This window comes from Falco naumanni, chromosome 3, assembly GCF_017639655.2.
Source record: "Falco naumanni isolate bFalNau1 chromosome 3, bFalNau1.pat, whole genome shotgun sequence".
Lineage (NCBI taxonomy): Eukaryota > Metazoa > Chordata > Aves > Falconiformes > Falconidae > Falco > Falco naumanni.
In genome coordinates, this window is record NC_054056.1 from 102,199,981 (window position 1) to 102,226,329 (window position 26,349).

A 26,349-nucleotide genomic window follows, 5' to 3' on the forward strand; every position below is an offset into this window, starting at 1 on the left:
AACAGAGGGGGAATAAAAAAGGTGGTAATTTGCCATTTAATGGGGCAAACCCCAGTTATAAAACTAAGGACTATGCTTCTTTGTTCTGTGTTCAAAGTGCTGATTAATAAGCAATTGCAAGCATTCAAACTACGAAGCTGTGGACAGAGGCCAAAAGAGGAAAACTGTATTGCGGGAAAACCAGTAGTATGACTCAGAGGTCAGTCAGACGAGCTGATCATTTTGGAAGATATTGCATTCGTCCTCCAAAGAAAACTAATTTTTTTCAGCAATTTGGGAATTCAAGGGTTGAAAGACCTTAAAAAAAATAATTCTCAGAACTGAAATATAAGTTTTCAGTAGACTGAAGTGTAGGAATTCTGTCTTCATGCTAGTCTCATAAGTTTTATCAACATAACTGCTATTTTCAACAGATCTTTACACACTCATCCCATATTCCTAGAGCATAAATACCCAAGTAAATTAGCTAGTGAAATAAATGCATACATAAATCAGTATCTAAGGAAGTTTTACCACATCCTTAAGATTTCTACTATTCTGAAAATATTTAATTTTCAAAGACCAATTGTTTTGTGAAATCTGTCCTCAATCAAAGTATGTTTGAAGTGTTATGAGGGGTCAGTTGGCTGTCCTAGCTATTTGATCTTCCCCTCTGCCAAACGTTGTCACCCTTGTAGCATACACTGCAAAAAGCATAGGTACTTATTGTTAGTTTATGAGTTTCACAGTTTGCATGGTAGCTTAAAACTGCTGGCAAAGCCAGGTTTTCCCTGGTACACTGAAACAGAGCAGCCATGGTTCTGGCACAAGCCCTCTCCTGGTATGCTGCCCTGGAGGTGGTGGTAGTCCTCAGTGGAGCAGTAGTGGGGCAGTTGGGTCTGTAATGCTTTAAATTACAGTTACCTTCACCAGAAGACTTCTGCCTGAGCCCTGAATGCTCTCATCAAAGATCACCTCATCTCAAATGCCAAGTCAGGATGAATTTCTAACAGTACAAAAAAGCAGCAAGTTTTACTGTCACCATTGGCCCTGAATGCATACCCTAAATTTTCCTTACATCCCTCAACACCTCCAGCCTGTTGCTGTTTAGCAACTCACTCTGCTTCTCATCTGTGCCAAACTAACGAAGAAGCTACTGACTTGAAAATTAACAATTAACTTTTTTCCATTAGCTCACAAAAGGTACCAGACACCTTTTTTATATCCAATCCGTGCAGTGCTGAGATTCTCCAAGTCCCATTTTTGTTGACAGGAGGGAAAAGTACACGAATAAACTCACAGTGACATGTAAGATGGTGTGTGAAGCTGGCTTAGAGTTCTCACTCCTCCTTGCTATGAAAGGGTGAACAGTGACACAGCTCTACCTCTATGGGGTCTGTGAATTACAGACTGGGAAGGGAGCGAGCAGCTGGTCTTCACAGTGGGCTTCCCTCTGAACGTTCTGCTGTCACACTGCAAACATACACCCTTCGGACATCAGCCCATGGAAGGGATGGAGATACATCTCAGGATTCTCAGATTCTCAGGACATACAGGGTACAATTAAACAAACTTACATTTTAGGTTATTGCTAGACCTAGGGCGAATTCGCCCTAAAGATCCAGGCAGCAAAATGATATCTTCCACATTAGTCAGATAGTTGCTTAAAAATTCAGTTCTTTCACAAGTAGTGTCTTCCATCCCTGCAGAAGGAAAATGCAAAATTAATTTGGCTTGAAAATAAACATGTTTTCCAAAGCACCACAAAAGAGACCCTAAACAGCCTATGTTCTTTTCAGTCATCCAATTCCAACATCAGACGCTGACAGGAGTCAGACTAAGGGTGATTTTAGCACTTGCCTACACAAGAGAAATACCAGTCTTGACGTTGTAGAAGCAGTCACTACATATACCATGTGTGGACTGACACATCTCCAAACTAAGCTCATGGAAAAATCAGTCTGTTTCTAGTTTAGTGTACTACTTTGAGGATTTTCTTCTTTTTTTTTTTTTTTTTTTTTAAACAAAGGATTTTAAGAGAAATTGCACACAAAAGGTATTGTCTGTTGGTGGTCTGTTCTAAGGCAGCTGAAGATAAACAATTCTCTCCTACAGCCGTTTGTGGTGGGGAGGAATGTATTGCCAGTAACAGACAGTTCTCAACACAAAAGTGCCTCCCCTGGAAATTCTTCCTGCCCCTTACCCTTCCCTCCCCACAGCCAGAAAGAAGGCATATGCCATTTTATTGCTAATGTAGGAGTTCTTGTGAGACTTTCATAAACAAAGATCTAAACAGAACAGGACTTTTGGTAGCATCTCTATAAAGTTATACAAAGCCAGGTTTATCTCAAACATGCTTGCGTATTTCTTTAATAAAATTTCCTTTTTCTTTTTGTTTTTACTAGTATTTAGTATTTCTTCTATTGTAAAATTTCTTCTGATGTTCAAAAGAATGAGACATAACAAGTAATATATCTGCTTTTGGGTGACTCTCCATCTGACTCTGAAATTATTTTATTTTTTTTTACCATTTTCCCTCTTCCTCCATTATTTTGATGACATTTTCCATCCAAATTGGACGCAGTCCCTTACAGATGTTCCGGTCTTTCTCCTAGTAGGACAGCTTGGCCCACTAATTGCCATGGAAATGTCTCGCTTTAAAGTTCTATTTCTCTCACGAAAAGGAGAACAGTGCTACTAAATTTTCTCCTTCCATAAAAAATGCCAACAAGATTACTCTAGGCACATTATGGTCTTCCAATGCAAGGAGAGCTGCACTTGAACGCAATATCAAAAATAGCAGCTTTTGAAAAACTCAAGTTGAGATGTAAAACCAGGTCACTGTTATGAAAGAGAAGTGTCCTCCAATGACAATTAGCAGGTGAGCTGAGTGGCCAGTCCACACTGACTGGCTGGTTTTAGGGATTTGAACTGCCAGAAAAAATCAGCACAAAAATATCTTAAATGGAACTTTCATTTAAGCCACCTATTATACGTACAGCTACATTGATCGCACTTTTATATACTGCTAAAGAATATTATTTATTTTACCATGATCACCAACAAATATGACATTGACACATCGATGTAGTTTCAACTGTTTCAGTCCATCCATTAGTTGTCCTACTGTCTTGTCAATCTCTCTCAGGGGATTCACCATCATCTGTATAAATATGCAGAAAGGAAAAGTTAATTCTTATCATTGCAATGTTCCCCCTTCTACAAATGGAGGTCCTTTGGCAAAACCCTAACAGGATAACCATCCAGGTCAAGAGGCAAAGCCTTGGCTGAGCTGTTACACCTAAAATTGTACCATTTCCTTTCCTATATCCACACTGCGACTACATCATGAGAAAGCCCAGCTGAGATGCTGACGCAAGACAGAAAAGGATTGTTATGGCTGATCCTAGGCCTCCCATGGACACGCACACATTTTGTAAAACAAAGTATAGATAATATGCATGTGACTTTGGGGGTCAGTTTGTTTCTTATAGATAAATAGTAGTACTTTTTTAAAAGGCTATATTTTATATGAATGGTTTAGTCAAAACATGAACATGAAATGAAGCTTTGGACTTCGGATTCATAAGCCAAGTCACTTAATGAAATTCACTTCAAAGGACATCTGATACTAGGATGACAACATGCAAGTCACTTGAGCAGCACATGGGGCTCACAGCGAGTGTTCTTCAGCTTCAAAGCCAAGAGTTTCCAACATTTCAAATGACAGTTTTGGCAAAATTGTCAGCAGGCCCCAGAAGACATGGCTACAGTACTGTGATTTCTTCATTTAAGTTTCCTTTTCATTAAGAAACAACACAGAAAACACCAAGACATGTTCACAGGATAGTGTTTTCAGCTATAAGAAAATGAAACCTTTTTTACCAGATGGCACAGAGAAGGGAAAAATTTTCAAGTAAGATTTTAGGCAGACTACTCAGATTTTGTTTTGGTTTTGAGAAGAAAACACTTCTTGTCACTGTATATCAACTTCCTCCACGCTTGTCTGTTTGATTTGGCTGGTCCAAGTATCCGCAACAAAACATCCTCCCAGTGACAAACAGAATGCTAACGAATTTTGGATGAGAAAAAAATAGACTTTGGCAGAATTTTCTGAGAAGAAAAAATAAACACCATGTTAGTGTGACCCAGAAAGACATGGTTCAGAAATTCTCCCTCTGCATGAGTCATTAAGGGATAGATGTTAAATATTCCCAAGTCTGATAGGTTATGAGACAGGAAATGTTGTCTCCCATGTGGCACTATAAATACATGGAGAAGCAGCTTATGAGAGATGGAATCATGGTAGGGAACAAGAGGAACAGTTTCTGCAACATATGGAAGTGGTTCAGTCAAAGAGAAAAATTTTGAAATATTTTAATTCAAGAAAGCCTAAGTAGTCAGTTTAGTTAAAACTTTGAAACATTTTGAGTTTAGAAAGAAAGACAATTATCTGTTTCAGCATTCTTCCACTCTCAAATACAAATTACTTCTTCAGTGAAGGGGAATTCCACTTTTATGAAACTCTATTTGTGTAACATCAATCATATAAGGAAATACAACTTTTACTCAGAATCCAAAGCTTGTTCGAGGAAGCTGAAAATCCAGATGGATTTCCCATTAATGGCTACTTTTGTCAGCAAGCTTGAGGCTTCTTTTAAAAAATACAAATAAAAAATTAGAGCAAACAATACTTCCAAAGATTTCAAGGATTTCAAGTTATGGTAATTTATTTAGCTCCCTTCTTGACCAATTTAACCTGTAAACTTCAGAGACATTTCTGAAACTGTAAGAAAGTCAATATAAATGAAAAATCTTGGTTTTAAAAGAAACAAAAACTCACACAGAAAACTACAAAATAACCCCTCAACTTTGCAGTTTTCACTACCTGACTGTGTTCAAAGCAGCTTTTAGAAAGGCCCTCACCAATATTTCTTCATCTCACTGCATTCTCTCTCTCCAATTTCTCAATTCAGCTATCTTTTATTATTCTATACAATGCTCTAGTTTTTCCCTAAATGGCCTTTGCAGCCTAGGGCTGGCTGTAGATGGCATATTCAGGCAAGGATTTTTTTGTGTGAACATGCTGCTCTTATAGCTCATGTTCTCTCCCAGATGCAACTTCCAAGGAGTTATTGGTGAACAAATAACTCTTGCATATACCTTTCTTCACCTAATAAATTGATATCAAGACTTTGGAAGACTTACAGAAATATTTTGTCTTTCAAAATACACAGAATTCTAAGATGGTGCTACAATAAAGAGTTGGTAATATTGGGAAAGCATTGGGTATGGGATCTGAGACATACAGACCACAACTGGATTCTCTCTTGTCTCTTAAGTTTTCCCTTAGAAGAAGCTTGATTAGAAGCAAGAAAATTTTACTTTATCCACGTGGTTTTCTTTAAATTGGTAGGATCCTGCTGGTACTATATTCCACTGCTCTCAAACAGCACCAAAAGATTAACTTCCTGATATGATGGGAAATATTGTGTAATATTAGGATGTTTTTTTCTGAAATAATAGTCATAAATTTTCAGAGCTGACTTCTCAGAAAGAGTTCCTTGGGGATAAGTTTGGATAACCTTTTCATCCAGGAAAAGAAAGGGGAAGAAAAAAAAAGTAGCCACATATGCTCACATCAGTAGTATAACTTGGAATGACAAATTAATGAGTAATAGCAATATCATCCACAGCAGTTATGACTTCTCCTCTCAGGTAAATCCATGTTAAAAGTTCTTGGGAAAATTCCTGTTTTCTTATACCTGATATTTTTTTTACATGTCCCTGTCTGCCATGTCTTTGCACTTAAAGAATCAAACTCAAAATAACTGTTTTAAGTTCATAATGCAACAAGTCAGAAAACACCCCTACAAAAAAGCTACTGAGACGAGTGTTTATAACCTCTGGTAGGATACAGTGGAATGTTAAGACTTTTTTTTGAAAGCTTCAAAAAGAGATATTTAGATTGTTTATTTGAAGAGGTTTTTAATTATTTAGTAAAATCTCTGAAATGAAAATAATACAGAAGTGGTCTATAACCCCTCCCAGTGTGTGTGTTAGTGCTGGGTGGAGAAAGACAGAAAAAACTAAGGAATACCTTTTTCCTCCACTTGCACCTCCTTCCTAATAAAGCAATTTCTGTTTGACCTTTTTCTTATGAAAACAGACAAGACATATGCACCACTTCGGTTGCAAATATAACACTCAAATCATGTAATCAAGACTCCCCTACCCTCCAAAGTCACAAACTGGCTTTAAAATACATATTTTTAAAGGAACTTTTTAAAGTTATTTGCCTTTTAGATTTTATGAGTCACATTTTCAGGACTTTTCCACAAACATGATGACTAGACACAGAATCTCAAAATAATCACAAGGCTCCTGTGAGCTGGGAAGTTAAGGAGGTTACAATGTATTGAGGAATCTGTAAAAGCTCAGAAGGGTTACCAGCACTGGTAGCATCTTCCCAGGGATTTAATCATCTAACATAATCTCCAGCTGATGGCTGGATTTCAAAATATAGGAATTATAAAGACAACTTTCCCTAATGCAAACAGAGTCTGAAACAAGAAAAACGTAGCTCTCAAGAGGACTTGGTCTGGTTTGGCTGCTTTCCTTTGGGTCCTTCAGCACATTTATAGAGGTTTTGTCTGCAAAATCCCAACCTGAAGCACGGAGCAAACTCCCAAGTTGAAAAAAATAAAGCTAGAGTAGTGCCTGAAAAGTGGCACTTCCATCATAAAATTTTGGAACATATGTAAAAACTTACTTTCTTCCGACGAGCTTCCGCAGAATATTGATCCACTCTATGTACTTTTCTTCTTTTCTTTGGAGGTGCAACTGGTCTTTCCTGTCTCCTCTTAGGAGGAAGTTTTCTCTTAGGTCTCTTAGGCGGAGTAAGAGGGGAGCCATAACTACTCTCCTGTACTGGCGGGGAGAGATGTCTGGACTCAGAAAAAAAAGCCTGTCTCAACTCATATCAAATAGTAATGCTACCTGTGCCAGATAATCCTGAAGCTTAAATGTTGTGGGCTTTTCAAAAATTTAGGCTTTTGGACAATTTAGGATCTGTCTGTTTTTAAGGAGGAATCCACCAAATTGTACTGAAAGCAGAACAGCAGTTATGACAGCGGGCAGCATAAAAGCAAATGAAATTGGTGTTGCGGAAGATAGGTGGGGCTTCTGGTTTTGAAAATACATCGTTATTGGGAAGGTATTGATCAAATATTAATCCATTAATATTATCAAAATGCAAGTAAAATTAATGTCAATTAAAGTAAAATTCATTGCATATAATTTAATGAGTGTTTGGAGTAGAGTGCTGGTGGAAACGCAACATTTCACTCTGGTGATCAGGTACAAGTACTAGAAACCGTCCAGTCCAAATGACTTTCTGCAAGGTTTTCCCACACCCACTTTTTGGCTGAATCAGTGACACCAGGTATCCTCATCAGTAACCTTAGCAAGTGCCACCATTGTGTGCCAGGCCACGCGTTCCACTGAAATCACCAGAACCCCACTAGCCAGTTTGGGGACTGCAGGACAAATGCTATGAAGGCGAGACTCAACATGGAGCTTGTATCCTTCAGAAAATCAGCTAGGCAGGGCGTATTAGCAGCAGCCCATCAGAAAGCTGCACTGCTACCTGCCTTATTACCAGCTTTATGGGCAATTTAAGTTTTTTAATTTCCTAGCACTTTCAGTACTGCGTCTTATTGGGCAATAATGTTGTTCATAATAAATGCACAAAAACCTGGGACAGAGTTATGGGGGGCGGGGGAAAGGGGGAAGACATAATTGGAAGGAACTACTATCCCGTTAATCAACTTGCTCACAAATTTAAACTGTACTGCTCTCACTGACTTTAACACAAGTTGCAGGCTCTTGGCGCTGCTCAGGATGACACGTGAAGTGCTGATAGATGACACCTACTGGGAGATAGGAACTACGATACGCTGTGTATCATGGAGCACGCTGAGTGGGCTTGAGAAAAGTCGGAGATTTATGATGATATTTAACTTCTGTGTGCTTAGGCAGCTTCTCACAGTTGTTCAGTTACAGAGCTATGTAAACAGGGAAGGGAAGGAAGGGAGGAAGGGGATGTTACCATCTGCCATGCTGTTTCATTGCTTCCAAGGCAAGCAGCTGGAAAGGAGATTCTAGTCCAGTCTCATTCGTCTCTCTCCAGAAAGGCATTTTAATAAAGCAGCACCAGAGTTTTCTGTTTTTAAAACGCTTCAAGCTTTGTGCAGTCCTGATGAGAGGAGCGGCAGGGAAAGGAAGGATTCTCATTTTACTGTCTCTGAATCGGCTCAGATAGAGCTCCACAATGCCAGAAACACGCGAGCGCAGGAGACCCAGGTCTGAACACTGAAAATGGCCGTCTCAAGACAGCATGTTAGAGGAGCAGCAGGAATGGCTTAGCAGTGCCAGATTTTGATGTATTTTAGAGCTCTTATAGTAGTATATTTCTAGAATATTTTATTTTCAAAAAAAAAAGTTAGCTAGGAGGGGAGAAAAAAAAGCCAAGTTCTTATTAACCAGCCAAATCTTAGTCTTGCTTGAGAAGAGTCAGAACAGAGTTATGGAGGAGGGAAACAAATCCCTCCCCACTTACAGAAGGGAACTGTAACATCACAAAGGTAACTAGCCAGCCAAAGCTCTGCTTCTTGACCCGGACGGACCAACCTACCAGAGTTCAACTGCAGAAGCACAGAGGGAAAGAAAAAAAATAATGCAGAAGTAAATCAAGAGCAAGCACATATTTGATAACTCACATAACTACTCCTGGAATCATAATGAACCCAATGAAATACTTCCCAAGAAGTTTATGTCCCACCAAAAAAAAAAAACCAACAACCAAAACCATCAAAAAAAAACCCAAAAAACACACCCCGCACACAAAAATCAAACCCCGAAGCCTAGACAACCAACTCATTTACACATAATGTTAGGAGGACATGCGAAGTTACACTACTGGACACTAGCCATAATCTGTATTCCATTTATATCAGTAACACTGGCAATTCACCGATAAAGTTTAAGTGCATCTCAGTCCCTTATTTCTAGCTTTTAAGAGAGTCTGTACATAAGCTGTTGTGCACGTCCCATGAAGCTCTAAGTGCCATGCACTGAAGTCTGGAAGGTGAAAACTATCAGTAATGGATACCATTAGACCTTTAAAATTTTACATTTAAAATGCATTTAGAACATTATTTGGTATAATAAGCTCTAGCAAACATTCACTTTAATGGATGTTTGCAAGATTTGGAGGTTTTCAAGGTGTAAAGTTATTCCTCAAGCTACTAAATGCAGCAAGAAAAAAACATAAAATCCTCAGTCTTCAGAAGCAATAAAAATTCCATCTTAAATATAACATGAAATTGTTAAGAGCTTGTTTGGCTGATCTGCCTTTCCAAGAAGAAAAATGAAGTGGTCAGTACTACTCCATCTGTCTAACTGCTGCCAGCTGTATACAAGAAAAGAATGATTTCACAGGGAGGTCATGCTCTCAGTATCAAGGAAGCAGCTGAAAGGGATCCCTTTGAGGACTTTCTTCCTAGCTGATTCAAGTAAATTTCATAGCTCCTAAAAATTATGTTGAAAACAGTGTCAAGAGAAACAATATAAAATACTTCCTAGCTTTTTTATCCTGAAACCAGGCCCCTAGCAAATCTCAGCATCTGTATACTTACACATCTGTATTCATTTATTGAAATTTCCATTCACAAAGTTACATCCACTGTTTGAACTGCAAACCCATACATGCTCATCTGCTAACTCATCTGTTCTTAATTTGCTAAAAATCAGTTTCATGCTCTTCTTGTGTTTAACACAAATGGCATAAATCCATTTATCTGTAAACCTTTCATAAGCTATTAATTCACACTTATTAAAAGCCTAAGCTTTGCCTTGCAATTAGAGGTCAAACTTCAGATAACCATCCAGAAGAACATCCAAACAATAAGATCCTCCGGGGACTTTTTCCTTTTATGATGACTTCTCCTATGGTGATATAATTACACTGCACTTTTTAGACACTTATAATTAACCTGAAACTAGATTACCATTGGTAAACTGGTTTGTGAAAGACAAACTGCAAATTAAAGAACAAACTCAATGTCATCATCTTCATATTCTCCTTTAAGTCCATGGAAAGAGCCCCACAACTCTGTTCAGAGGAAGTGGTTGTCTACAGATAAATAAAATCAGAGTTGTCAGTCATAAGACACACACAGTATTTGTAACACTTCAATAAGAGGAACTATAAAGCATCAGCGAGCAATATATCCTGGAATCAGGGCCCTCATTACTGATACCTTGCTTGACAGAGTCAGACATCTCTCCTGTTCTAAGCCAAATGAGAACACAGAGACATATCAATGCCTGTCAATTTAGCAAGTGTTGGGAGATTTTAACCACTGCTTATCCAGAAAAAGGACTACTTCTTTCTATCCAGTATGGTATTTCAGTGCTGGATTAGAATAATTCCTCACAGCTACTGCTCTGGGACCATGTCTCAAACTGCTCTAACAGGGATGCTACCTACCCACAGCAAGCTCATACATTTTCTTCTCCAGTACAGGACAGCTATCTGATGTATACCAAACAAGTAAGAAACTGTTGCTGGGTACCTGACTGGTCAGGGAGATTTATGTTACCTTCCAAAGAGCAGGTATATGATACACTCCTCAGTTTTTGAAGGTTTACAAACATTTGTTTACCATTTTTAAAAAGCATGTATAATATCTCCTGAAGTCTCACGATGGCAATCTGCAGGCCTACATTTGCAATGAAACTAGAGGACCTTTGCCAGATGTCAAGAGATCATCGGAGATGCCAGATCCCAGCCATCCAAAGTAGCAGGATATTTGGGTGCAGAATTTACTTTTCCTCCCTCTAAATCCCAGAAAAGCACACAGTATTTAAGTTCTTGTCACCTGAACAGTGTTGGCAAGGAAGCAGTACTCATCAGTCCCAGCCAGCTACCCAAAGTTCATACAAGGGGTTAATGTACTGTAGTCTTTTGCACACAATTTCTCATTAAAATACCTTACAGTGCTTCGAAACTTTTTCCAAACTCAACAGTCTGGTCCTGAGGAAACAGTACTGGCAAAGCTTTCTGAACTCCTGTAGGGCCCACGTGAAACTGGAAATAGCAGCTTTTTACAGTTCGCGACAGACTGGAATTATTGCTTTGGCTACTGCAGGCTGTCAGCTTTAAAGTAAGCTTTTTCTTCTCTGTGTTTATCCTCAGTATTTTCGGCGTTATATTTTTATTACTTTTAAGAATTATAAACTGTTAGGTGAAAGTTAAATTATGCTGTTGCATCCAAATGTACTCCTGTCTTTATCAAATAAATCTTTCCATTTGCATTGTCATATCACACAGAAGCAGCCTCCTGAAAGGCACGGGCAGTTCCTTCTCTCAGAAGTGAATCTCACGTAACAAATCCTTTAGATAGTAACTTTGCTTTCTCTGGCAGAGGTGAAGCATACTGCAGAAACGGGTGAAAAAAAGTTGCTAAAAACTCCTGAGCAGTGGCAATTATTCCCAAAAATGTATTAAAGATGTGTTTTTTTCTGCAGAAGAAAATCTACTAACCTCTGAGTTGAAAGGACCATATCTGTGGCCAGCAGCATCTGGTTGCTCAGAGTAGAAAGCATAAACATAAGGCCTGAAAGAAAGGAAGGTCTTGCTCAGGATAGCTTTTCTTCAACAACAATTAAAAACCCCAGACCTATTAGGTCAAGTCAAATCACGTCAACCTTCCAATGAGAGTTGGCTTTATGGAAAAAGAACTGTTTCTCAGTCATATGTTTCCATGGTATGATTAAGCAATTAGTTGTTCTACAGCTTTATTAAATCCAAGAACACATGCAGGGAGGCACATGGGGTACCATCTGAGGACACACGCTCTTTTTAAGTCTTGTAGGAGAGATCACGACAGCAGCTTGCCTGAGCTTTGCAGCCAGCAGCATGTGGGAACTTGTGTACTAAGAAATACTCATAATTAAAATCTTAACATTTTCACAGTTCTCAGGGTCCAGTTCTGCCACTGCCATTGCCTGTAAGGTTGTTAAACCATATTAGACTCAGTAGGACAAGAACAATCCAAGTTAATCCATGTAACTACATGCCTCTTGATAAGAAATAAATTCATACCATACATTTATTGAGAAGAATCAAAATGCTGATGGTTAAAAGCTGAGATCAAAAAAACCCCCAAACACAACCCCCAAACAAATCCTTAAATCAGTGACAGCGTGTAACAGACAAAAATAATTTTTAGAATTAAACTTCCACTTGTTCTTCCAGCTACTTTTAAGAAGACAAGCTAGCAGTCATTCAACAGCAGATTACAATAAGTGAATTACCTTTCATTGTCTGGAAGGGTTAGCCACTGCAGTATTGTTAATATTCTGCGCTCATGGGGGATGACACTGGGCCACAAAATACAAAAATATACCTTGTTATCATAGAATACAAAAAGCATTGACAAAGCCTTCCTATGAACCGATTCTAACATGATTAAAATCAATCATAACAACATCATTTGCTTTCAGTATGTTGTACCTTCTTTCTTGCTTGGTACTGATTCTTATTTTGCAAACAGAATCACTTCAGATTTCCTGGATGTCCACATGCTCCAAAAGAAATACAATGAAATGTTTGTAACTGGGGTCAGAACTCAAGGCAGTAAATCTAACTGTTCTAAACAGGAGTGAATAAAGATCCATTCTGGTAGCTTTAACCCAGATGAACCTTTTTTTATGCACAACGATGCTGCCACTGGATAGCTGGCATGAGTAAAAGCCATTAAGTTGTTCATATCAGTACAGGTTTAAATAACCCTCCTGCTCTGGTGGTCTTGAAGACACTGGAAAAGTTCCCATTGACTTAATAGTAAGCAAAGTGAGGACTAGGCTGGTATAAATCAAAACAGAGCCATCTGAAACACCGGGCCATTAGCACGGTGACTTGCACAATTTTGACAACTTCTCACTCCACAAAACAGACTCCTCTTATTTCACTCTTTATATCCTGAGACTTCTCATTTAGCTGCTGAGGCCAAGTTCATGCTATGAGAATGACTAACCTTATAAAAATCTGTTTTGAAAGTTCCAAATTTCTCATCTTGGGAAAGCTCTGCAGGTCAGTGACCACACAGTTACTTTAATACAATAGCATAGTCAGTCCAGATTCCATTAGATCAATAGCAGAGTCCCAAGACAGGAATCAAATACAATCGTCTTGGATTCACCATGCTGAATTGAATTCAGCACCCTCTGGAAATGTCTGACAGAGAAACAGAGATGCCAACAGCCATTCTGAAATAAGCTAGTTTTTAAAGCCTTGTAAAACAACAGTGGTCCTCAATCTCCAACTACATAGAGAACTTTTGGTTGTAAAACAACTATAAAAATAAGAATTTATGATAAAATTTGCAAACAAGGCAGTATCATAAATTAGAATAATAATCTTGGTTATTGCCCAGTTTTGAAGTTTTTATTAATTGTACAATATGGAAAAAATACATTATTTCTATTAAGCCTTTTATGAGTAAGATGTTTGTAACACTTCTGTTTTCCTAAAAGAGTTTGCCTGAAAATTCTCCCAAAAAACATTCTATATGCCATATTAAATAATACAGTATTAAGGCATATATATTTCATTCATACATAAAGCAGCTGTCTCACTCCCTTACTATTGCCATTCATATACCATATCCTTAGTTACCTTCCATAACATTTTATATCCCCAGGTATGCATGGTGACTATGTAGTTGTAGAGCTTTGAAATCAAATTAATGTCTTTGCTTTGTAGAGCATTAGACCGGAGCTCTGTCAGATAACCTGTCTTGCAAGCCTAAACCTATGATCAGCTTTGTATGTGGTATATTTTATTATTCCCTCCATATGCTATAATGATAATTTAGAGTATTATTACTAATGGAATCACAAAAAAATAGGCAACCCCCCTTGGTACTTCAGTCTTGACAGTTTGCCCATTTTCTTTGTTCCTGCAATCCTGCCACTAAATGAAATAGAGAAATTGATCCACATGAAATCCTCAGAACTCAGAAATTATCAAAATTCATTCCTTTTCGGTTAGGAAGATACATCTTAGTTGGGACAAGGGAAGATTATTTGGAAGCATTAAACAAAAGAATAAACAGCAAAGATCCTCAAGGCTGTCTTTTAGGAAAGGGAAACTGGATATCTTACTCAAAGGTCAGACTAGATTGTAAAATGAATGAGTAAGGCTTGAGTCAATTAGGTTCTTGATGTCAGATGACATAAGAGGACAATACAAGAGTCTTCCTTGAACACTCAGAGGACTAGGAAACATGGCTAGCAATACTAACAAGGCAAAACAACACACCATGAAATGAAGGAAAGTAATTTTTTTATAGTCACCCATCTTTTCTTCAGACAGCTACTAAAAATCAGCATATGAACTTAAAGCAGCAAACTGTAGCATCAGCTTTAGTCATCAGAAACATTGCACAAGTGAAACAAGGAAGGGTTACAGATACAGTCTCCAAGTTATCAAATGCTTAGAGTAGGGAAAATTACTTCATAAACACTTGCACCAAATTAATTCCCAATTATTAGTCACAAATCTCCAGAAAACAGAGGGCACTTACACAGACCAGAAGAACGTGCCAGCTTTCACCCCTTGCTTGGCTGCAGTAATCCAAATCTAATGAGGAAAACATAAGAGGATTAGAATGTGTTCAGATCTTTAATGACCCTCTGAAATAAAAAGAAAATGTTTTCAAGACACATTCTTCTACCCTGAGCCTAGAAGTGAAAATTGCAGTTTTCAGCCTGCATCCCTAATTTGAACATGTGGAGTGACAAACCTATACAAATTCTGTAGCACTGGATCAGCCACCATGGTGTGGTTTTTCACCCCTAAATCTCTGTGTTGCTTTTAATATAAAGCATTAAGATTCATGGCCAGGAATTTCTCCAGTATTTCATTTAATTTTCAAGACCCAGCCATTAGTCACCTGCCCCTTTTAGTTCTAGCTTTGGAGGATTCTCAGGACTCAACACAGCTTAACACTAATCAGCGTCTGAATAAATGTCCCACTTCCCCCATATTCTACCATTAGTAGCCATCAGCAGAAAATACATTAGAAAAGAATACACAAAAAAGGGTGTAGTTGAGCAAGCAGGGGTATAAAGCAAGCAGATGTTCTATAGATGTTTAAGATCTTTTTGAAACCACACAAAGTGGTGATTGATGGAAAGGACAAAAACAATCTCCATGAACTTTTCAAATCCTTTTTTTCAATCCTTCAAATCCCATATGTTTTTCTGGCTATAAATCAGTTTGTAGCAGAAAGTTCCACAACATAGTCGCACAGTGCATGAGTATATTTTTATTTGGTTTAAACCTGCCAGTTTCACTGGGTTTAGGGTACTGTTCTCATACTTTGAAAACAGGTCATTAATCCTTTCTCTTCCCGATTCTATATAACATGCACCTCATTCCCCTCTATTTATTCCTTTTTGAGCAACAGTAGCCTTTGTTTGATCTTTCTCTAATGAAAGCCATACCATACCCCTGGTCATCCTCATTACCCTTCTCTCTCCCTTCACCCTCTCTCTTTTCTGTTCTATGAGTATCTATACAAGGCAGGGGAATGAGAATGACCAAACCTCAGCAAGGTCCACAATCAGGGAAAGCAAGCAACAGGAGTTTGTAAGCCTACATAATTAAGTTTCTCTTGCAAGGAACTACGCAAATTATCTCAAAACTAATTTCAAAAGTGGTAATGGCTTGAAGTCCAATATTACGTACACAACTAGATTATTTCTTCCTATTATTTATGCATACTGCAATTTATCCATTTCATGAGCAGTTAAGTCAAAACATAGTTCCCTTACTTAATTGCAAAGTCTTCGGTTTGCTTAAAATCTTTTGAAAATACATTCAAGGCCCTTCTACCTTGCTCTAACAGGCACCTACACACTGTCATCTAGGCATACATTATCAAATGTCATGCCTGAATTATTCATGCACCAGTCTTAATTTAAATAAATTTGGCAGAGTCTGATGAAAGCTCATTTGCGCACTGAGACTATAGTTAATAGCAATTGAATTTGGATACTGTTACTTATGGGAAAATTGGTCATCTCTGCCTTTCCAGTGCCCTAGACACATCCTTTAACTTATCTCTCATCTTCCACCCTACCAAATCTCACTGGACTCAATCCAGTTAATTTAAATCACATGCTTTTATTGTATTCTAACTTTCTGGTCATGTACCCTCTTTTCCAGGGAAGAGTATATCCATGGTAACTTTATAGGAATGGTGGTTAACTAAAAAGCACCAAGAGCAGGAACAGAATGGCCATGGATTTGCAGCCCATCCTTCTCTGTTTTCATGTGCTTCTCCTCAGGAGTCTGATTTCAGGGTTAGTTCATATTACTCTATGGTCAAGCTACCACCAAGTGGGGCGACCCTCAAGCACACACCTCAGCCTCTGCAGCCCCAGCCTTCCACCAGCACTGGGGTTTGCATGGTGACGACCACAAGATGATACAGCTGCAAAGTAATTGCCCCCCCAAAAAAGGAAAAAAAAGGCTTTGAATTTATATTGGAATTTGGCTTTGAATTGTTGAATAACAGGGACATTGTTTTCAAATGCTTGTGGAATACTAGTCCTGACAGGATGGGACAGAAAAATGCAGATGAACAGGAGAGATGAGGAAGTATGTCTATAATCCACTGCTCATGTCACTGAGCCCAGAAGCTGCAGTCAGAGATGTGACTGCAGTGCAAGGATGCACCCACAAACCCGCTTATGTCATATAAATCAGCACAGGGTATATAACCTCAGCCCAGACCCTGTGTCTAACTAAGGCAGGAGCTACTGCATATTCATTAGTGGTTCATGGGCTGCCCAGGTGAAAAAGGGCCCAAACATAAAGCAATTACATTTTTCTTTGCATTGCAGATTTATCCCTAGAGTAGAATTCCTTCATGGTAGAGAAAAGATGTCAAATACAAATTCAGCACAAGGAGCATCAGTTCCACTGCTGTTAGGCTCTTTGGTCTTGCTGTACTTGGAAAACCATTGTCCCTACAGAGCTGCAGCAGATTTTTCTTTCAAAGTGTTTGTGCTCCTGCAGAGTTTAAATAATTTTACAGATATCTTTGGGAAGGTACCAACAAAATAAGTCCAGGGAATTCAGCATTTGGATTTTACCATCTGTTAACTCTAGCTTGACTTTCTAGTGCTTTGGCCTGTGCAGATCCAAGTGGTCCAACCTGCCTGGTTGGCCAAATCAGACCAGCCAAGTTCCACCCTCAGCAGCTGAAGCCGCTCCTGACTGTTAGCACTGCTGAAATCACCCATGACCCTGTCTATTCTAGGCAACAGTTTTAAACACGTGCTAAAAGACACCCTCCCTCCAGCCAAGCAAGTAAAACAGTAGTTATCTTGACAGATCAATAATTAGGCCCTACGTACATTGCCAAGGTACCCAGCATGCCTGCAAGAAGGTGGCAGCTATTTTTTATTCCTGTTGAGTGGAGACTGTGCTTCATGAGTGCCACATGAAAACAGCGTGAACACCTTTCTGAACTAGGACTAATGCAAGTAAGTGGAGATCACTTCTAATTGCGCACCCCTAAGCAAGCAGTAAGGGCAGTCCAAAGGCACCCGGACTGGCTTCAGACAGGGAAAAAAACTACACCCCCCTGCTCCCCCAAGTATTTCACCTCGGGAATGCAGCTTTTTACATTGGCATTAACTGTCTGGATGAGGACATGTGTGTGCTGCACTTGAAATAAACTCAACAGCTAAGACAATGATCTGTTAAAGTCAAAGACCAGAAAGTCAAAAGGCCAGCAACTGACCACATTGGAGAAGTGATTCTGGAAGACTCCATGCTGACTGCCAAGCAGAGCCTGGTTCAGCTCCAGGTTTCAGCAAAATAATATTCAACCTCCACCTCCTTCTTTTTAAGGGGAAAAAAAACAAAACCAAGACACCTTTGGTTTAACTAAAACCAAAATAAGAAAGTTCAACACTATTCAACATCATACCTAAAGCTGCTGCTGGTAACAATGTATTTACGGAGATGTCTTCAAGCATGTAGAGAAGCAGCAGTCATCTAGGTGGAAGTATTTCTATCTGCATGGAGCAAGCTTTAAATCAAATTTCCACTGTGATTTAGAGTTGTGAGAGTTATTGCAGATGAATCTAGTGGTAGCAATCTCTACCAGAAGTACCCTTGGTTACTAGACTCTTTACTGGCTAGGTAAAAATCAGACAACAAACTGAAGCAGCTGATAGGAGCACATAAAGTTTCCTTACTACCCTCAGCTATAGGATAGTAATTCCAGCAGAAAAGCATGGCAAACTATTACTGCAGCCAAATCATTGAACAGCTCTCACTGTCTTTAAATCAAATCCATTGTCTTTCAAGGCAGACTGCAAGTCATGCCTATTGCAGGCTAGCACTACACTGTCAGTCAATGCAGGATAGAAAAAAAGTTAGCTGATGTCCTTTCAACCTTATCCATGCAAAACAATTTAAATTAAAGAAGCAATAAATGTTACGGTTCCATTTCCTCTCTGTTGGTTAGGCTTGCAGTCTTAAAGTTAATTAATCCTAAATGTTCCAGTACTCAGCATGTAAACGCAATATGTTATATATGCTCTATGGCTGGTCACATCTGTTCAGGTCACTTACCATAAAGTTTGCTGTGTTAGGCATTGCAAGGTCAGTACCGTTTGTGAGCTTATGTCATTTATTTGCCATATGTAAATACATTGGTTTTAACTGTTAATATGTTAGAAATTTATAGTCAGCTGTTTAACTATGTCAGCTGTGCACCCATGGTTTGCATATGGGACAAACTTTATTGTATTGCAAGCTATATAAAGGCCATATTTGTGAATTTATTTGCTTAAGCAGGAAAGAGGGGAATAAATACTGAGAAAAAAAAAAAAGATTAACCACTCTGTCTTCATACCATGCCACAGGAGTTAAAGAATATCCAACTTTTCCAATGCAAGAAGACCTGTTAAATTATGGACCCACAGATTCAACCCTAGTACACTGGCAAACATCCCAAGAAATAGTATACATGCTTTTCTATTTGTATATGAAACATATCCTGTAAGTTGAATTACTGTCTTTTACATCCTCTATGTTGAATGACTACAATTCTTCTCCTTCATTTATGGATAAAAACAGACAGGCTAAGCAACAGTTTAGGTGGCAATGCCATATGGAACATGGAAGTCCACAGTTCTCCCTTCTTCTGACTGCTAGACACACTTGCACAGAGATATTACCTACAGAATTGTCCTGGTTTCAGCTGGGATAGAGTTAATTTTCTTCTAAGTAGCTGGTGCAGTGCTGTATTCCAGATTTGGTGTGAGAATAATGTTGATAGGTAATATTTACACTTCTAGCAACAACTAAAAACACCTCAGTCAAGCACTTTTCAGTTTCTCAGACCCTGCCAGCAAGCAGGCTGGAAGGGCACAGGAAACTGGGAGGGGACACAGTCAGGACAGGTGACCTGAACTAGCCAAAGGGATATTCCATACCATAGAATGTCATGTTGAGTATATAGATTGGGAGGAGGTGGCCAGGGCCTGCCAACTGCTGCTCAGGGACTGGCTGGGCATTGATCAGCAGATGGTGAGCAACTGTATTGTGCATCACTTGGTTTTTGACTCACCTCCCTTTGGATTTTATTCCTGTCCCCTTCTCCCTCATTATTATTATTATGGGGGTGGGGGGTGTCCCTCCCATTGTTTTATTTTAACTATTAAAATTGTTCTTATCTCAGTCTTAGAGTTTTACATTCCTTCCCAATTCTCCTCTCCATCCCTCACGGGGATGAGTGAGCCAGCAGCTGCATGGCACTTAGTTAGAGGCTGGGGTTAAACCATGACAAGAGTTATTCAAGTCGGCTGTTGAACTGTCCTTGAATACCTGCACAGAAAGTGGGGCACCTCCCTACCTTTAATCTTCCATGAATAAATAAGAGCCCATAACTTCGCAAAGGCTTCCCCATATTTGTTGTACTACAAAAGGACTGGCAGCAGCACATCTCAGACCAGGGCTGATGGGAGGGACGGCTCTGAAGTCCGGCCCTTAAGCCAAGTTGAGCAAACATGTTCCCACTCACCAACCGGTGAAGGAGATTCATGTCAGGAGGAGAGGAAGCACATACACCCACTGCAGCAGAGTTGGTAATGCATGGAACAGAAATCCCTTCCACACCCAGGCAAAGGTGGGAAAGGGGAATTCACAGCATTTCCCGGGTAAAGAAATGTGTACAAGATTGGTCAAAACATACAACATTAATACCAGTATGCTGCCAAATGTTACACTCCTGGGCCATTTGCAAATTGTCCTGCCAACAAAGTAAAACATGCAGTAGCCCCTTCCACTCCTTACTCTTTAGCAGGATCTCGTCCAACTAAGTATTGCCTTCTTGCCTAGACAGAAAATTTTGGTACAAGAAGCCTTTTAAATAATTGGACAGATGCAAAGAGCCCTGTTGCTTGCTTATGGCTCAAGCTAGACAAAAAGAAATAGTTACAAAAAGACAATTATAGACATGCCTCCCCCACCAATCAATAAAGTACTTGCAAAATGTGTTTTGGACAAAAAGGCAGATGACAGCTTTCTGCAGAGCCTGGCCCCCTCAAATGTAACTATCCTGCCAATGCTCTGGCTGACTAGACAAGAAAATGAAAGTAAGTTCTTTCTGTAATTGCTAGAGTCCCAAAATCAACAAAATCCCAATGAACAGGAGAGCAAAATAGTTCTATCCCAAAGATTTATATAGAATGTGAAATTTAGATAAAATCAGGAATATTCAGTTAAGATGCATAGCGATGATGCCTAATGTCTAAAGGCATACCTTGCAGACTAAGGACAGCTTCCCTACATGCTGTCACTTATCTAGGAATGTCAGGGCCCTTTTTAAAGTTTATCTCAGCATCTCAAGCTGGGCCCTTTTTGAGGGTTGAATTCTCTTTAGAAGGTTAATAGTGAAAATAAAGCTTCATACAAGGTGCCCTAAACAGCTTTCAATACTTTTATAATTAAAATACTTCTGAAGAGAGAGGCATCTTTGGAGCCAAACTCAGATCCAAGCTGGGTTACCTTCCGAAGAAGCCCCTATGTCCCCATTAACCACAGTTTGGCAGTTTTATACCTGTCTCCTTCTGATCTTGGGGAGGCCAATGGATTATTTCTAAGCATCATGAAAGATGACTAAAAAAAAAGCAGCGTATTGTCTGCAGTGTAAGCTTAAGCTCACTACATAAAATCAAGACATGGAAAACTACTGCTTAACAGAAGCCAAAGGCAGCTGGGGCCTAATTTAGTACTTAAATTTACTTGGGATGAAAACAGAGTCTCAGTGTCATGAAAAATGAGCAGTAAACTTAGTTCCCCCTTGGGAACTTGGGCCCTGATGTTAATTTCTGTGAGATGCTGTAGCAATACAAGGAGTGGTTTTGCGACTGTTTTCTGTCAAATACTTTTGTTTTGAAAACAAGGTGGTTTAAAGCTTATATAATAAGTTGTATACTAAATAAGTTGTATACTAAATCAGAAGACTGGATTTCAGGAAATCCAACAACAGGCTGAAGCACCTTGAAACACTTCCAAGCTACCTTTTCACCCCTTCTCCTTTTCCTAATGGTCTTAAAATTAATTTCTCATAATTCCTGGTGTAGAAACATTCAGCTACTCATCTGCCAGCTCCCACTGATGTTCATGACAATCTGGCTGTTTCCTTGAAAGATGCTGAGTATTAGAAAAAAATCAAAAAAACATCAACAACAACAACCACCACACACCACAGAAGAAACACCAAAACCCTCACATTTTAACAAAGCCATATACAATAGGCCAGTTTCAAGAAGCAAGAAAGCATTTCAGAAATTATCAACATTAAATTACATTCTCTTCTAGGTAGTTTTAGCCATAATAGGGGATTGGGAATCCCAGACACTTTTCCTGCCTTCCTGGGCAGTAAAATAGTAATTCCCAATTCTGTGCAAACCAAGTACCACTCTGCTGTTTGAGTACTCCAGGTTGAGACCAAAGACCTAAAAAGACCCGGATGAATATGTAATATGACAGACAAGATTTCAGTGATATGCAACCCAGCTTTCCCTTTCTCCCCCCTTAAAATTACTGTCTTGTCTTTTTATACCTAGCTATTTCTGGCAGTCTATGTCAATGTGATATTTAGACAAAATTACAAAAAAAGAATTAGAAATGGACTGTATCTAGCCCACGTATAGATAGAGGTCATTTTTTCTCCCATAATAAACAATTCCCTTATCAACTGTGCAATTCCATCCACATGCAGAGAGAGTATCATTTACTTCATACTTCCGCAAAAGATCTACCACCTCCTTACCCAACCACTATAGCCACTTTATCACGTTTGCCAAACTTACAGGTTTCCCTCACACTAAGTGTGTGGGGATTGAATTCTAGCCCTTCCTCTATGCTTTTGTTCACAACTTTCCAATGACATTTCCCGTTTATTACATTATTTGTGTGTTTTTCCTTTTTGACACTTCTTCAGGTCAGCTGGCTTATTTAAGCGTCCTTTCTTGTCATATGCAACACCCTCCCCGTCCCGAGGATTTAATCCAGCATACAGTCATTGACTGTTGTGTAACTTTCTTGAAATCTCAGCTGATATTTTTCATAACCTATTTACAATCCAGAAAAACTTTTATTCTCTGGAGCAGCACAGGTGTTTCTAATAGGTGAGTGCGGGTATTACCAATGTTCCCCACTCAGCACAGCAGATGATGAAATATTTATAGATGTACATTGTACTTTAAAAATATCAGTTTAAAAACAGACAGTTGTACAGTCTCCAACAGTTAGTTCCCCACTAACTCCTACCTAATTGTGATTAAGTAAAGACACACAATTAAATTTGCAATGTATAATTAAAACCACAGCTGCTCAACACATCGTCACACAGCAGCTGAGCCACAATATTGCCTTTGAGCTCAGTGCCTGACTGCAGCAGGCACTGGTGGTTAGCTATGTGGCTCTGGCTGCAGCCAAGATGGGGGAAGATGTTACCCACTGCCACCCTTTCACTGCTCTTAGTTCCGATCCTGCTTCTTTGCTCACATCTAGGAGGACAACAGCTAAGCACATTCTTCACTCTCCTATCCACACAACTCATGCTAAAAAGCTAAGCCAGGTCATAGCTGGGCAAGAGAGTAGCTACACTCACTCTTATGCTGACAAATTTTACAAAAGCACAAATACCTCATATTCTGGCTCAGCTACAGCCAGACACATCTGCCTGTCACACACGTGCCTGCAGCTCTAAACTGTCTTTTCTCACATTTGTTGCAGACTAAAACCACATGCAGACAAATAACAGACACACTTGCTAAGCCTAAAAACATCTGAGTAACTTCCTTTAGCCCCTTGGGATCTTTCTGTCTTAAGAGATTTGGGGGATGACACTGATCACTTTTGCAAGCAGCAATAACAGACTATGGTATTCCCAAATCCCTTCTGATTTCCCCACCTTCATCACCTCACTCTTTTGTGGGGTTAACTGTTCAGGGAGCTCTTAAACTATAGTTCTTTAAGCATTCGGGGCAATGAAGAGTGCATGCACCTTGGCTGCTTGCACATCAAACCTATTAATTAAATTTAAACCCACTTTTGTTGGCAAAGCAAGCCACCACAGCATGCACTAATAGGGAAAGCACAGCAGAAGCAAGGAGACCTTAGCTGTAGTAACACAGAATACTTTGAAAGAGGCCATTTCCTTGCCCAGAATAAGGATTCAGAGCTAGAGAAACCAAGTCAGTCAAACACGAAGAGAGAGAACCCAATTCAGCCAACACTGCTTTGGTCAAGGCAGAAATTCACAAACTTCCACAGCGTCTGCAGCAGGTCAAGTAACAGTGATCCTTTGTGGACTTAAATAATAATTATGAAGTTGTGCTATGCTACACTGACAGAACACTAATACTAAAACTGCCACAAGAACATTGCTAGGATGAAAACCCGAGAAACCCATAATAAAAAGAAACATTATGCCATGGTGATGAACATACAGTGTTAAACTGCTGCCTAAAGCGAGGGGTTTTGCTAGCCACATCTAATTTATACTTATCAATGCAAGCACCGTTCCATAATCAATGGCTTTATTATTCTGAAAAGCAAAAGTGAACTCAAAATGTTACATTAAATTGACAGACGCAGAGCCAGCCAGGGGGAAGATTAGGTACAAATTGTTCACAGATGTATTTTTTTAATTATTATTATTGGCTATGTTCCACAGCACAGGGGGACGGGAGGAGAGGGAGGAGGGAAGGAGGAAGAGGGAATCTGAAACTTACTGGTTGACCTCCCCACCATCTGTGATTGAATTTCTCTCGCCCTCGAAGACTGAAGCTGGCATCAAACACTGGGTCATACATCGAATTGCCAACGATTCCATGTGATTCAGGATAGAGTCCCTTTATGCAGAAGTAGATTAATTAGTACAACCCTAATGCACAGAAATCCAGTTCTTCATAGCTATCTGCAAATACCACTAAATTATTTTAATATGGGTATCTTTGTAACTGTACACCAGAAAAGGTTTTAACTTTTAAGATAAGCACATTTAATACTGCGTGTAGTAACTAAAGCAGTAGGAGATGATTAAATTGTGCTAAAAGGCAGAAAAATTCCTGTTACTTGATACTTTGAAGTATTTTCGCACTGGTTACAAGTTAGCTTGAGACCATCTAAAGTAAGCAAAAATTTATGAAAAGGAGATTGATCTGAACTTTCAGTTCCTTTTCAGGAATTCCCTTTCTGGAAACAGTAATTCATTCTCTGGTTGCAAGAGTAACACTTAGCATTTCCATTTTATAATGTTTCATCTTCACCAGAGACTGTGAGATAAGTTATTCCCAAGGAAAAAAAACCAAGGCAAGTCACCCAAAGCCATGGCTTTATATCACAGTCTGTCCAGCCATAAAGGCAATGTGAGAAGTTTCTGCTCTTCTCCCTTTCTTTTGGCCCTCTCCCATCCCCAGCTATTTGTTTCTCCATCCCCTCCTTTCTCTTCCCATTTAACATTTGTGCAGAAGCTGCAGGAAGAAATGAAGGGGAAAAAATGCAGCTGCAAGTAGGGAGTCCCTTAGCCCAGCTTTGGGAGCACTGTCACACAGGAGCGTTTGCATGCCAGGGTGGGGACAGCCTGGCTGCCCGCCATGCCACTGGAGTGTAGAAGTGATGGTTCATTTTACTGCAGGGCCAATGCAGCACCCACACACGTGCAGCCGCCAGGAATTGTAAGTTAGCCACTAAGTTAGTCCCACCAACTGCAGCTACTCCAATGAAGAAACAGCTGCTGGTTGTATTCTGGATAGGATTTCAGGGGTGGTTTTTTTCCCACCTGGAAAAACTTTGACCTGTAATTACGCAGCAGTACAAATAACTGTAAAAGCAGGCATAAGAAAGCACAGGAAAACTGTGACAGTGCATAATGGTGAGATCTACTTTATCTCAAATTCAGAATGCTGAAGAAAATGCCATAACTGAAGTCAGAAAAGGTTGGACAGTGAAGCAGTTTTATATAAAAAAAAAAATAACAACCTTGCTTTCCACAAGCCACATTTCTACTGCAGTGCAACACTATCAAAATCCTTCACAAGGACTTACAGTAGCAAGGGTGTACAAGTTGGGGAAGGTTTTTGTAGGGTAGACTGGTCTCATGTAAGGGGAATGTGTTCCACAAGATCCTGAAAAATCAATTGTGAATGCAAACATTAGGAAGTGAAGCTCTCAGACATGGAAAACAAAAACAGAGGAAATTACTTGCTGTGACTCAAAATGCTGCAGAAACTGGTTAAATTTTAACCAATTTAAATGAACATTCTGCTGCTTAACATTGGCAGGTCTTTACCACGGGACGGTAGTAAATCAAGTCACGCACTCTTTGTACTTCATAATAAACAAATGAAATAATGCAACCAGAGGACTACAGAACCAGCTACATTTCCATAGACTGTTTTCCTTTTTAAGCCAGCCTCCTTCCAGAGTCCAGAGTCATTGGAAGTATCTTGCTAAGTAAAACAACTTATGAAAATGCAGGCTAATTTTAAGTGGCAAATATACTAAAGCTGCAGTTGCACCATGGGCTTCGGCCACAGCCCCCAAGATCATAGAATCAATCATCAAGTCATTTAGATTGGAAAATACTTTTAAAATCGAGTCCAACTGTAGATGGCTACACAAGTACAAGGGCCAGCACACACACTGGGGGGGGGGGGGAGGAATCCAACTCCTTTCAAGGATATGGTCACACACAAACT

The 26,349-nt window shown here is 39.4% G+C and overlaps 1 protein-coding gene across 5 annotated transcripts in view; it reads right to left on the minus strand.

Moving 5' to 3' along the window:
• ENPP2 (ectonucleotide pyrophosphatase/phosphodiesterase 2) overlaps positions 1-26,349 on the minus strand; it is a 77,284-nt gene that overhangs the window by 21,246 nt on the left and 29,689 nt on the right. For 4 of the 5 annotated variants that reach the window (XM_040586297.1, XM_040586298.1, XM_040586300.1 and 1 more), the window contains exons 7-13: positions 25,697-25,776; positions 24,382-24,501; positions 14,634-14,689; positions 12,361-12,426; positions 11,588-11,660; positions 3,031-3,142; positions 1,557-1,682 (exon numbers count right to left, since the gene is read on the minus strand). In XM_040586297.1, coding sequence (XP_040442231.1) covers positions 1,557-1,682; positions 3,031-3,142; positions 11,588-11,660; positions 12,361-12,426; positions 14,634-14,689; positions 24,382-24,501; positions 25,697-25,776 — 633 coding nt within the window. Of the gene's footprint in view, positions 1-1,556; positions 1,683-3,030; positions 3,143-6,751; positions 6,910-8,674; positions 8,685-11,587; positions 11,661-12,360; positions 12,427-14,633; positions 14,690-24,381; positions 24,502-25,696; positions 25,777-26,349 lie in introns of all 5 variants that reach the window. The other variant, XM_040586301.1, reaches the window with a different exon arrangement.